Below are 12441 nucleotides of genomic sequence, written 5' to 3' on the forward strand. Positions count from 1 at the left end.
GACAATGACATTTAGGATATTTAAAATCTATGAAAAAAAAACACTTAACTTCAATTATATTCATTTATTTGGCTTGTGCTAAGACAATACCCAATGTTATTGTATTCTATCAACTTTGATATGTAATCCTTTATTGATCATTAAAAAGGGCAGCAATCAATTGAGGTCATTGATTGTTCACACCCTCAAGAGCAAATGCACACAAAAGATGCAAAGAAGAAACATATCGAGTCTGTCTTTTTGCTACCATCGAACTTGTATTAGAGTGCATTTTATCATTCAAGTACAACTATTTTCTATGAAACATAGTAAGGACACTTTTTATCTGCAAAAAGGGTAGAGGGGAGAAGGGAAAATAAGACTTGGAGTATTTTGGAGCAGAGTGATTTCTGAGTGCCTTGAGCAGGGAGGAGAAATGATTGCTGCTCATACTCTGACAGGGAGGGAGACAGAGACAGAGGAAGAGAGAGAGAGAGATAACCTGTGACAGAGAGATCTCTAGAAGAACAGAAACACAGAGAGCCAGAGCGGGAGGTGGAGAGAGGATGTCATATTACCTCAAAACTGAGACAAACAAAACTGTCATATCCAGACCTAACAAATCAGCACTTCTCCACAAGTTCTCCATCTATTTCAATCAGCATAATGTGAGCACACATACAGCAATGCTATAATGATTCAAAGATAAAACGACTCCAGCTTATAATTTTACTATTTCTTACTTATTTCTTGCCGTTTTCCTTTCGCTAATTATCATTTTGTCACAGACAGCCTCTTTCTCCATTTCCCTCTGTTCTCTGTTTGACTTTGAGTCTCTCCTGCTAATTACACCCTAAGGTTACTGTGATGCTTTTTTCACTGTCCGTGTATAACAGTGTGGAAATGCACATCACACACACACACACATAGATACGCACACTTACGCAGAGTCACTACCTGAGGGGACACAGCCAGCAGGAGAGAAGGGGGAAGATAGAGCCAGAGAGCAAAACACACACACACACAATCTCACAAACTCATGCACAAGCAGGGGGAGAGGCAAGCTTACACACTCCAGCGTATTCAAGGTGGAAAGGTCTGGTAACACACCACCACTATCTAAAGACAGCAAGGGCAAAGTCAAAACAAACACTTCCTTTCCTTTGAAGCAGCAACAATACATGCATCTCTATCTCCTTGATTTAGGAGAAAAACTATAAGTCAGAATTATTGACAACACACACACACTTACTCAACCATGCATCTCTACCTTCCAACAAAACAAATAGTGTTGTATCCTACTTGCTCCTGCCTTAATGAGACTATAAAGACTATACTACATGATAAGTTTGTTAGCAGAGGTATTTACCATGGGATAGAGGGCCCCTGGCCAGGCGTGCTGCAAGTCCCTCAAGTCAAAGTGGGAGTGTGTCAAAGTGTGCATGGGAGTCAACACACCCTAGACCCCATCTCATACACACCTGACACACATGTCACACCCAGCAGCAGCAGCATCATCTTCAGCGACCACTGAGTTTAGGTGTGTGTGTGGGTAAGGAATCAGAGAATCCAAGTTTTTGTGTTCCGAGAGAGTGAGAGTGGCAAATTGTCTGTAATCCCCACAGCCGCTGAAGAACAAGACTACTGATGAAAACACTGATCACAGCAAAAAGGTTTTCTCTCCATCGCTTCTGCGCAACTCTCTGTCTCTGCTTTCCAGCCTTTTTTTCTCTCTCTCTCTCTCTCCCTCTCTCTCTCATGCACACTTACAATCAGGTGGCGCAATGAGCGGGCTCCTCTTGCTTTCCCCCCCGTCACTATGACAACTGGGTTCTATGAGCATCCTAAACAGTTGGGCGATAAGTCTGAGCAGGAAGCGACGGTGGCACGCATACCTACATTCACACACACACACACACACACACGCACATGCATGCACACACACACACAGTTCTGACGCCTGTTGACAGATTGTCTCTCTCTCGCTCACACATCTTAAGTGATTCATTTCACAGAAGGAAAAACGTCACTCCCCTCAATATGGACTTCTGTTCTGACCAAATGGCGTGTTTTGCAACAGCATTTGGCTGAAAACATTCCTTTAGGAATACAACATCGTCCAATACATTCCCAGTATTTGCCAGATGCTGTTTTGTACCATGCAGTGTCTTCCTCACTCGCTGCTGACCTCCAGCCCCACCCGCACGCTTTCCTATTAGGTCAGAGGGTCAGGCATCAAGTGAGGACTTTGTGTCTGGCTCTGACAAGTCCTTATACTGTTCTCTCCACAATGCTTAAACATGGGGACACAGAAATCCCTTGCAGCATGATCTTTGAGGTCTACAGAGGAGACTTCATTAGTGCAAGGTGAGCTAAGAACAGCTGCAATGTCTTCAGCAGCAGCAGAGGAAAGATTGTTCTTGCTTTAGCTCTTCTGTAACAACACAAAGGCTAGGCAGTTTGAGTCTCATTCATCATTTCCAGGGCTATGCAAGTAGCCAAGTAAAAAACATCTGCAGTTGGTTTGTGCAACTATTTTCCCTTTATGATATCCTATCTCAAGATATAGCAATATTTCCAATGAAACAGGGACTTTCTTTAAAACGTTGCCTTCTTTACTATTTGTCTACAAAAATAGGTTCTGCTCTATTATTGTATTAGTGCGTTAAGCCTATGTCAGATAAACCCCCCCCCCCCTTTCCTGCTTCTCTCCTCTGCTCTCCCTGCGTCATCATTGGCGGCTGGATGCCAGAGAGAGAGAGGACAGGAGAGCGGGAGAGGAGAGATAACAGAGGACACAGATGTATGCAGGACATTGAAGCTATATAAAAAGTACTTTCCTTTAGAGACACAGTGACTTTTGGTCAGAGACAAAACCACCAAGAAGAGAAACACATAAAAGATTACCCACATGCAATCCCCTCCACAAACAAAAGTCATTGTTATAAATGATTATCAGTTCAAATTGCTCATTTATGGATGATGAGTCCAATTTGGACCAAGCAGATGTGAACAAAAGTTATAACTAACTATCATCCTAATAGCCATGACTAACCAATCTTCATCCATCCAGTCGCCAATTACACTCCGCACAAAAGCACTGAAGGACTCTGAGCACAAATAAATACAAATGTCTTCTCTTACATGAAGTCAGATTCAGATATTAGTTTGAAAAAAAGGAAGCATCCATAAGCGGTTACCTTACGTAGCCCTAATCCGGTGACAATTTTACTCTCCACTGCCAGAGCTGAAAGCAAGCGAATGAACCAAAAACAACAATGTGCCACACAAACACACACACACACACACACACACAGGTAATGAAGCATGAGAGCTGATCCACCAGCAGAGCTAACAGTCTACTCATCACTCTGTTCCACACCATTACAGAACCACAATGGACAGAAAGTTCTCTGATGTATTAGGACTGTGTGTGTGTGTGTGTGTGTGTGCGTGCGTGCGTGTGTGGTGCTGACCTCCTGACAATAAACTGCTGTGCAACACACACGCATACACACATTTGTGTCGTAATCCTAATGGTTACCCTACATGTCCTACTTTAGTTTTCTGTAAGTAGTTGTGATTAAACTGTTGCTATAAGACAGCCATTGACATAATATGAGAAAAACCCCATCCTCTTGCATCACGCGAACATTTTCTTTATGCTAGCTCGATGTTAGTTGAAGTTTAATGAAGCATCACTGCTGTTCAGTTCTTTAAATATGTTCAGTTAATGTACAAGATTAGTTTCACATCCATCTGCACCATGCAGCCTTTTGTCAGGATTTAAATTAGATCTCTCAAGACCTAACACTCTTGGTTTGTTTATTGTCAATTGACAGGAACAATTATTTGCGATAATATTGCTAATCAAGTAATCATAAGAGTAATTTAGTTTAATTTGTATTAAACATAATATCTTTGGATTCTGCATTGTTGATTGGACAATATGAATAAATCTACTTTAAAAAAGGCAAAATTGTGACTAACCTATCAAAAAAGAATGATCTATTTATTTAGAGCTGCACAGATGGACTCATCTGTTAGTAGTTTACAAGTAAAGAAACATCAAAAGCTTTTTTGAAAATGGAATGAATCATTGAAGTAATTAGCATCAGCCCAACTCCACGTTATTCTAGTCTAATCTCTTTTGCCGCCTCTTTATAAGTGCTTTCCATTTTACAGATGTACACCTTTTCTCTTTTTTCTCTCACTCCAACCACAGATTAGCTGGGAGGGGGGGGGGGGGGAGATCTGATGGGCAGATGAAAGAGGACAAAGAAAGGACCACCAGGGAAACAGGGGCTGGGGGTCCGATATACCTGTAGGGGCCCCAGGGTGGGCTGGGGAGGAAGTTTAGGCCCGGGTCACTGCGTGCACCCAGGGTTGATCTGACAGAATACCCTGCTCTCAACATGGTGGTGATGAGTGAACACACAGGCGGGAGACATTCATTACTACACTAATATGTTGTTTGCATACACACCACTGGCACGCATCTGTAAAATAACTGTAATAATCATAAAGCAGAGCAGTAAAAAGACTGGGACAACATAAGAGAAAAGTAGAACACAGGGGGGTTAATCCAAACCTAATTCACCTCCAACTGCTCTCAGCAGACCCAACACACAACCAAACCCTCCTGACAAATTGTCAATCAGAGGCCCTTGGAGGGACTGGAGGATTTGTTATGATGAGTCCTGGTGACAGCTGAATGGCTGGCAGCACAGAAAGGCTTCTCAGCTTACAGGGGATGGCGGGAGAGTGGCTGATTGACTGATAGACTGACAGACAGAAAGTGAGGAGCTCTCCCATAATGCAATGCGATGGGATCGTTCACAAGCAGAGCTGAGGCAGCATTGTTGACATTGTTTTACTTGACATGCTTTATAATGTTGAAGAATGCGTGGCACCAACGTATAATCATTGCCACACTGGTCTACACACATTAGAGATGATGTGATGTTAGAGTGCTTTGGCAGTTACATCACATAATACAAATAATATGAATAGTAATTAAAAAATGTAATAAATAAAAATACGATTTATTAGGTTAAATAAAGATACTAAAAAAATACAATAAAAAACATATTTAATTAACTAACAGAAAACTGTTAAAGTATATTTTCCTTTGTCTTATGTTATGGTAAACTACATATTTTAAGTCAGACAGAACAAGAAAAGCAGGCAAAATAAACATAAATGGGAAAGAACTCTTAGTTTATAGCAAATAAATATAAAGCTTTATACAATATAATTATATTTAAATGTATTCTGAGGGCAATGAATGGATGCTGAATTGCCAAGTGTTTTCTTCAGTTGCAACTTAAGAGGAAATAATTGAATAAAAGAGCAAGTTTAAGTGCGACAATTCAACGGAGGGTTTGTGTGAGGTGACGGAGGAATAGAGTACAGAAGAAGAAAAGAGAATATTAAAATATGACTGGATGCTAGTAGATGAGACAACATGTGAATGGACATGGCTGCTGAATTCAGAGTGGAATAAAATGATGAGCGATGAGAGGGATAAGGGAGAAATTGTAAAAAGGCAGGAGGGAAGCATGAGACACAAACTTATGATCGTCTTGTGAGTGTGAAGCACACAGGGAGCATTGTACAAACCGTAAGACATACTAACACATAAACACGACGACAAACAGATATACACATACACAGAGGACGCAAAAGGTGTTTAACAACTTCTCTATGGCTAGGGTATTTTAAAACAACATATAAAAGGGATTTACTGTTAGATAATACACCTGTTCAGTTCATTAATGCCGAACAGCACCCCAGAAGATGAAAAAGACGCATTTGGTGCTAAGTTTCAATTTGAGATCACAAAACAGCGCCAAGTCATGTTGTCATCCAAATATATAATTTAGACTCCAAGCACAACACCCTTACAGATGGAGTTGAATAGTTATGGCTCTCATGCGCTGAACATGTGTGCCAGTGCAGGTGGTATGGACATGATCAAAGTGTTTGCATTAGTAGTGAGACGCATCTTGAGTCATCAAATATTTTCTCACAAAACGAAACAGGAAGAGCAGAGTAGAAAGTATCTTTTTTGCAGCTTAATTTTAATGTGCGGCCACACAAAGCCAGCCAGTGGTCCCGAATGCCAGAAAATACTGTTAAGCCTTGTGAAGATGCAATATGCCCAATTCATTCAAACATCTGTGGTGGCAGCTGCTGACTTGATATATTCAGTGACATCCACATTCACACATTCAGTCCTGGCACTGCTCTGTTAGACCGATCAGTAATGATGCAGACTGATACACAGCTTTTGCATTGATAAGAACAAACGTACTGCCCGATAACAAATATTTAAATGTAAACTAAACAGCTATGCCACATACTTACAGTAAATAATTCCGAAGAACACAATAGCTAATAGAAAACATTGATTAAGGGACAGTTGTGTCAGAATACTATAAAAACTGACTCAGTAAATGCTGTCTTTTTAAATGTTGGTGTGCCAAAACATACAAACTGAGCCGAGCTGATAGAGTTGCGAGATGAGAACAACAATATATACCACTGCTGTAGAGATCATAGGCATCATTATCACGCATAAATAGGCAGGATGAAAGGGAGCAGACGCCTGTTATTTTCCCATTCACAATGTCAGCAAAGACTCAGCTGTTATTATATTGAAACAAGAGTTAAAAAACGAAATATTTAGATGTTTAATTTAGTTCTCTCAAGTTTGCATGTATGTGAGAGTAGATGAGGGAAACACAATAGAAGCACAAAAGACGAAACAATGAAAGAAAGAAAATAAAGGGGGGGAAAAGAAAGAAACTGAGGGCAAACGATGGAGAAACTGAGACAGGGAAAAGAGATTTTCCAGATAAGACTGTGAAAGCCGCATGAAATGGATCCTGTGCAGATATGAAATGAGGTTAGTTAGGTCAGGCAATGGGAGGGGAAAATACCCAGTGATCTAATTGGCACACAAGAAAACCCTGAACACAAAAGAGTAGGGATGAAATGAACTTTGAATAAATAAAGGGGCTCATTTAACACAGGATAGAATTAGTAGAGGAACAAACCCCCAAAAAAGGCTTTAGTTATCATTTTTTAGGGGTTTGTTCCTCTACTAAATACAGTCTATCTATCCTCGACTGTTGCCTAGGTTACCACCTCTATTGGGCTACGAGTGCTGACGAAAACAGCTGAGGGAAAAGAAAAAGAGAACAGACAAACTCTGAAGGTTAAGTACAGGAGATGAAAACAATTATATTATTGTTTGTTTAACACAATAGTTTCATAATTGTACAGGCTTGCCAGAAGTCAGACCTGACTTGACGTTGATTCAGTGATGAAGAATAATACCAAAACAAGATTGAAAACAAATCAAGATGAAATAGACATGATCCAAATCTCTCTTCAAAGTTACCCTTAGCATTGGGAAAGGAGCACAATAAGCCTTCTAGATAACTGGGACACCACAACAATGTACATGGCCTGGCCCAATTCAACAAGTACCCCACAACACAAGCAGAGATTGGGAAGGCTTGACTTCAATTTTGGATTCAAGAAGGGTGAAAACCTGCAGGTTCTTTTATTTTAACCACCTGTACAAGGTGATTGGACCACTGACCACCATTCAACGACAGAACGGTTCAAGCCCTGCTCCGTTAGAAATACAGCAGTTTCTTACTTCCTTAAAGTATACTTCATTGATACTGACATTTCACCTACAGGCAAGGACACACACATCAATTCAAGGTTCAAGGCTTTTATTACGTACATAGCTACATATGACGATGAAAATCTTAGGTCACAGGCTCCTCCAACAGTGCAACACAATAAACAGAAAAACAAAAATAATTGTGCAAGTAAATACAAAAAGAAACAGTCAAATAGTGAAATAGTGCAATAAGAGTCTATATACAAGTGATTGGAACATATTGTCATACTGTCACATTACGTGCAAGATGACAGTGTGCATGAAATGTCAGTTTTTAAAGTAAAAAAGTAATGTGCCGCTTAATAATTCATCAAAAGCACTGCACCAGGGTTAGGTGTTATCCATATGATCTTGATAGGGCAATTTTTCTTGGAGCAAAAATCTAATTTCCTCTGAATAATCAAAATATATATATTTTTGACTGTCATCTACACAGAGACATGATATGCTGCTGTTAGATAACAGCATGTAAGCAGACTATTGCGTTTTAAGTGACAGTGTGGGGATGGATATCTGCTGTATCGTACACTTAACCAGCACAGGGGTAGATAGAGGAATGAAAACAAAGCTAAGTGTCAGCAGCTTCAGTGAGGATAGTGTAGTGAAAAGTAAAGCTGCAGCAGCTCAGGCAGCAGGATGGAGCAGAGCTCAGCAGCTTAACATACATTAACTTATTGCACAAGGTGTGATGGGTATGTGATGCAGAGAGTGAGATGCTGTATTCCACCAATCAAATGTATTAATCCTTCACCAGTCACACATAAAGACTGTAGCAGAGCCCACTTTCAGGAAGCTAAAGACCCATGTAGACTAGGTTATTTCTTCGATAGCTATTAGGGTTGTAATGATCCATTAATATGATATTCAAGATTCAAGGCTTTTATTGTCATTTGCACATAAGTGTAGTTATGATACATTTATTCAATGATCAACCATGCAATATCATTGGTGCAAAGTTAAAACGTTGATACATCATTGTCTTTCAGATATGCCTTAATTTTGAAATTCCCATTGCATGTGGCAATTTATAGTCAATTACAGAAGTTCTATTTTTATCCATTTTATATAAAAAGAATGGATTGTTTTTCATTTAAATGTCTGAAAGAGCCCATTAATGAAGTAAATAAACCAAATGTTAGTTGCCTTTTGTGAGCTAATTTGAATGTTAACGTTCGGTGTTGATATTGTCTTATAATTATAATTGAATAGAATCGAAATCGTATGTGGCAGAATTTTTTTTATGCTATTTTTGTCAATAGATTTGATATAACATCCAATAAATAGATATTAAATGTAATACATATACTTTTTCACAACTTTAAAAGAGTTTTTTTTATCACAACACATTCTGGCTCATTTCCTATTGAGCCAGAATGATTACAGTATGCAGTGCAGATGTGCCTCAAGTCATTTTACACCATTTGCTACTATTATTCTGAGCTATATTCTAACCATTAGTATTCGTGCTGCCTCTCTGTCTATGCAGCAGAAGCTCTACTACCGATGTTGTGCTCACACTCAGCTCTGTGAGGACAGTAGCTCCAGATGTAGTGGACAGATGCAAACACATAACTGGGACAAATAGAACATTCTGGCCTTGACCTTGTACTTTATGTCCCGATGCCCTGAAAACCTAGATGAACACAACCCATAAAAACCAAAATAGTCCTTCTCATGTCATAAAAATATCAAATCAGATGACTCCCACATGATCATCAACCCACACATCATCTGATTATCTGATGTCGCCTCACAATCACTTCTCTTGTTGAAAACTTCTTTCCAAGGACTTAACTTTCCTCAGGCCAATATTCACAGCCCACAGCTCCGTCTCATACACCTTTATGACCCATGTGCAACAGTTAAAGAGAAGAACCCATTGTTGAAACGAAGATATCAAATGATCAACTCATGAGCCAAATACCCATCTGCAACTCCACTGGATCAAAGCCAAATGTTTGGAAGGAACATCCATCAGGCCTAAAATGTGGGCCACCATATTATAGTGACTAACTAAAAAGCATATTGGGCAAAATATGACCAACAACAGCAGAAGTCAGTGAAGCAACTTCAATGCAAAATAACGTTGCCTCTGTAGATATGCCACACAGTACTCTACCAACTCATATGCTTATGAGACGGACACAGAACACACAGAGCATTCACATGGTCTGCCAAAGAGACTGTGCTATGAAGGTTGCCAGTGTTAACCCCATTTCTATGATCTTTTTTTGCATCTTCATAAAAAAAAGCCTTCTCTACTCTCTGTAGTGGCGGACAGACACTTCAGACAGTTCTCAAACCTCTAAATGAATTCTCCCCTTGTAGGATGAAAAATGAAATCTCTATTATAACAGTTTGAAAACAAGTATGTGATAATATTATTAAATGGAACAAGGTGAGGAAACGTAACAAAGAAATAAAACCAGTTTGTATCTAGTGCCAGGTGAATATGAAATACCAACACACTTGAAATGTGTGTTTTTTATATATGAAATTGTCCATAATATTAAAACAGCTTACTTCATTGTAACCCAGCCTGTAATAATAACCACTTATTTATTCCTGGATTTCCCCACAGGGATTAATAAAGACCCATCTTATCTTATTTTATCATAAAATATATGGAAAATGTCATTTAGGCTTTTTTGCACATTAATATCAGAGAAATTCAGACTAGGAATCACTACTTTGAATCTGGCACACACTGCAATCAACATGTATGTCATATATTTGTAATATTAAGGTTAAACTACACATAATAACTTCAAGAGAAACCTAAATTATACAAAGCTTTGTTATCACCAACCTTCTCCAGCTTTTCAAAATGTTCCCGCAGGAACTTCATAGGACGCTCAGGCTTTGCAATGCAGAGGTTCACAATGCACTCTTTGAGGATCTGCTGGATGTTGTGCTTCTGCACAAAAATTTCACAGCCCTTCAAACTCTCGTCTTCTTCCAGAGTGGAGGAGGAGGTGGCCATCTTATCTTTTATCTCTGTGGATGAGGGAGAAAACAGGGTGGACCATGAGAGGAGGGGGAGGGAAGGCAGAATAGAGAAGGGGTAGTAAAGGGGCAAAATGAAGGGCAAAATGAAGGGCAAAATGCAGCGCATGCAGTGTGATAAGAGGAACATAGGATAGAGAATGGAGGAGCAATGGAACATGGGAAGGATGTAAATGGAAATTGCACACATGGAAGTGTTTGATGAAGGTAGTTTTTGCAGGTGGATGTTACCTTTGGTAGTTAAGAAAGATCTTTCATTTTGTAAATACCAATAAAAAGTTACTACTTAAGCTGTAGGGTTGGACAATGACGATATACACCTTGAGACAATATACATTGGTGAACTGTCGACTAAGAGGTAGCTAACTTTGTGATATATGTAGGTGTATTCGATTATTGTAGGAAATGCTGCAAATAAATGAGCATGGATGCTTTATGATTATTGTGTGATAATATTATTTAGTTAATAGCAATATTGTGATTTTTAGATATAAAAAACATGATTAAAGTACTCAGGAATAGACAATGTCATCCTTGTTGACAAACCCTAATTTGGGTATACACAGGTCATGCACAATTAATGTATGACTACTGCATGATCATTAATGCCCTTTGAATGATTCTTTATCGATGAAGTTGAATGACCATGAACGTTTTGGAAACTTGTGCTTTAAAAAAGGTACGATCTTATTTATGCAAGTAGCAATTTTCCAGGTGGATTCAGAGCTAAATATAAAATAGTGACAACTCACAACAGCAATGATTATGTGAGACAGTAATGTCAAATAACGTAGCAGCAAGCCAGGAAGCTGAGCAGGTGTAGCTACCTTGTATCACTTCCTCAAATGGAAATCACATCTGCGATGTTTTTCTATGCATAATAAATCTAAAGCAGGTATGAGTTCAGGGCATGGCAGTTATCACATGTTGTTCAAAGCAAATGGCAAAACAGTGGCCACAAATAACACATTTGCCATGCACATGTTTGAGCTTGTGATGATAAGCACCTGTTCAGATGCATTCAATAGACGGCTAACCCAGCTAGCTTTGCTAACCTTACAATGACAACCAAACCACAACGAAGGGAAAATACTGCGGCGTAAACGCCATGAGTGGCATGTTCTTAACCGCTATTATGTGTTTATAAAAACACTGCCTATTCGGAGCCCTCGCTGGTGTCCCTACCGTTATTTCTGTAGGGTGCTCAGTGAGAAAACACCTAGCTGCTGGAGATTGGTGAGGTGCCGCTGGTAAGCAGGGATGCTGCTGCGCTCTGCCTCTCTGCTCGCTCTGCGTCAGTCCCGATGACGTCAATCTGTCAGCCTCTCGACCGCAGCGGCGCTCTCACGAGGCCAGCGGCAGCGAGCACGCGCCAACCCTTTTGCAGGTAAAAGATCTTTAAAGGAAACATCCACCCTAAAACAATTACTAGGGTGCAATTCTGTAACATGATTATGAAACAAACTGATCCATAAATGTAAAAACAGACTACGCAATTTAGAGACTGACAATTACCAGCTACACACACCCCATCCTCTCTTCTTAGTGACATTATGTAGGCATACAGTATGCCAATAATTGTATGTTTATGATTGTTATAATGATTTATTCCGCTGTAGCTTAAGCTCTATGTCTATGTATTTCTTCGCTACTGTTCTTGCATTATGTACAAATACTTCCTAATACCAATGCCCTTATTTGGACTACACACGATTTAGAAACTCAGCCTTCATTCTCTTAACCACAAAAAAGTT

At 39.5% G+C, this 12441-nt stretch overlaps 1 protein-coding gene across 2 annotated transcripts in view; it reads right to left on the bottom strand.

Moving 5' to 3' along the window:
• LOC117548460 (cAMP-dependent protein kinase type I-beta regulatory subunit-like) overlaps window positions 1-12063 on the bottom strand; it is a 54917-nt gene extending 42854 nt beyond the window's left edge. Inside the window, exons 1-2 of one of the 2 annotated variants that reach the window (XM_034219773.1) lie at window positions 11873-12063; window positions 10491-10678 (exon numbers count right to left, since the gene is read on the bottom strand). In XM_034219773.1, the coding sequence (XP_034075664.1) occupies window positions 10491-10664 (174 nt within the window). In that variant the 5' untranslated portion in view covers window positions 10665-10678; window positions 11873-12063. Of the gene's footprint in view, window positions 1-1348; window positions 1670-10490; window positions 10679-11872 lie in introns of those variants that run through there. The other variant, XM_034219775.1, reaches the window with a different exon arrangement.
• Between the last annotated feature and the right edge of the window lie 378 nt (window positions 12064-12441).

Source organism: Gymnodraco acuticeps, unplaced genomic scaffold (assembly GCF_902827175.1).
Source record: "Gymnodraco acuticeps unplaced genomic scaffold, fGymAcu1.1, whole genome shotgun sequence".
Lineage (NCBI taxonomy): Eukaryota > Metazoa > Chordata > Actinopteri > Perciformes > Bathydraconidae > Gymnodraco > Gymnodraco acuticeps.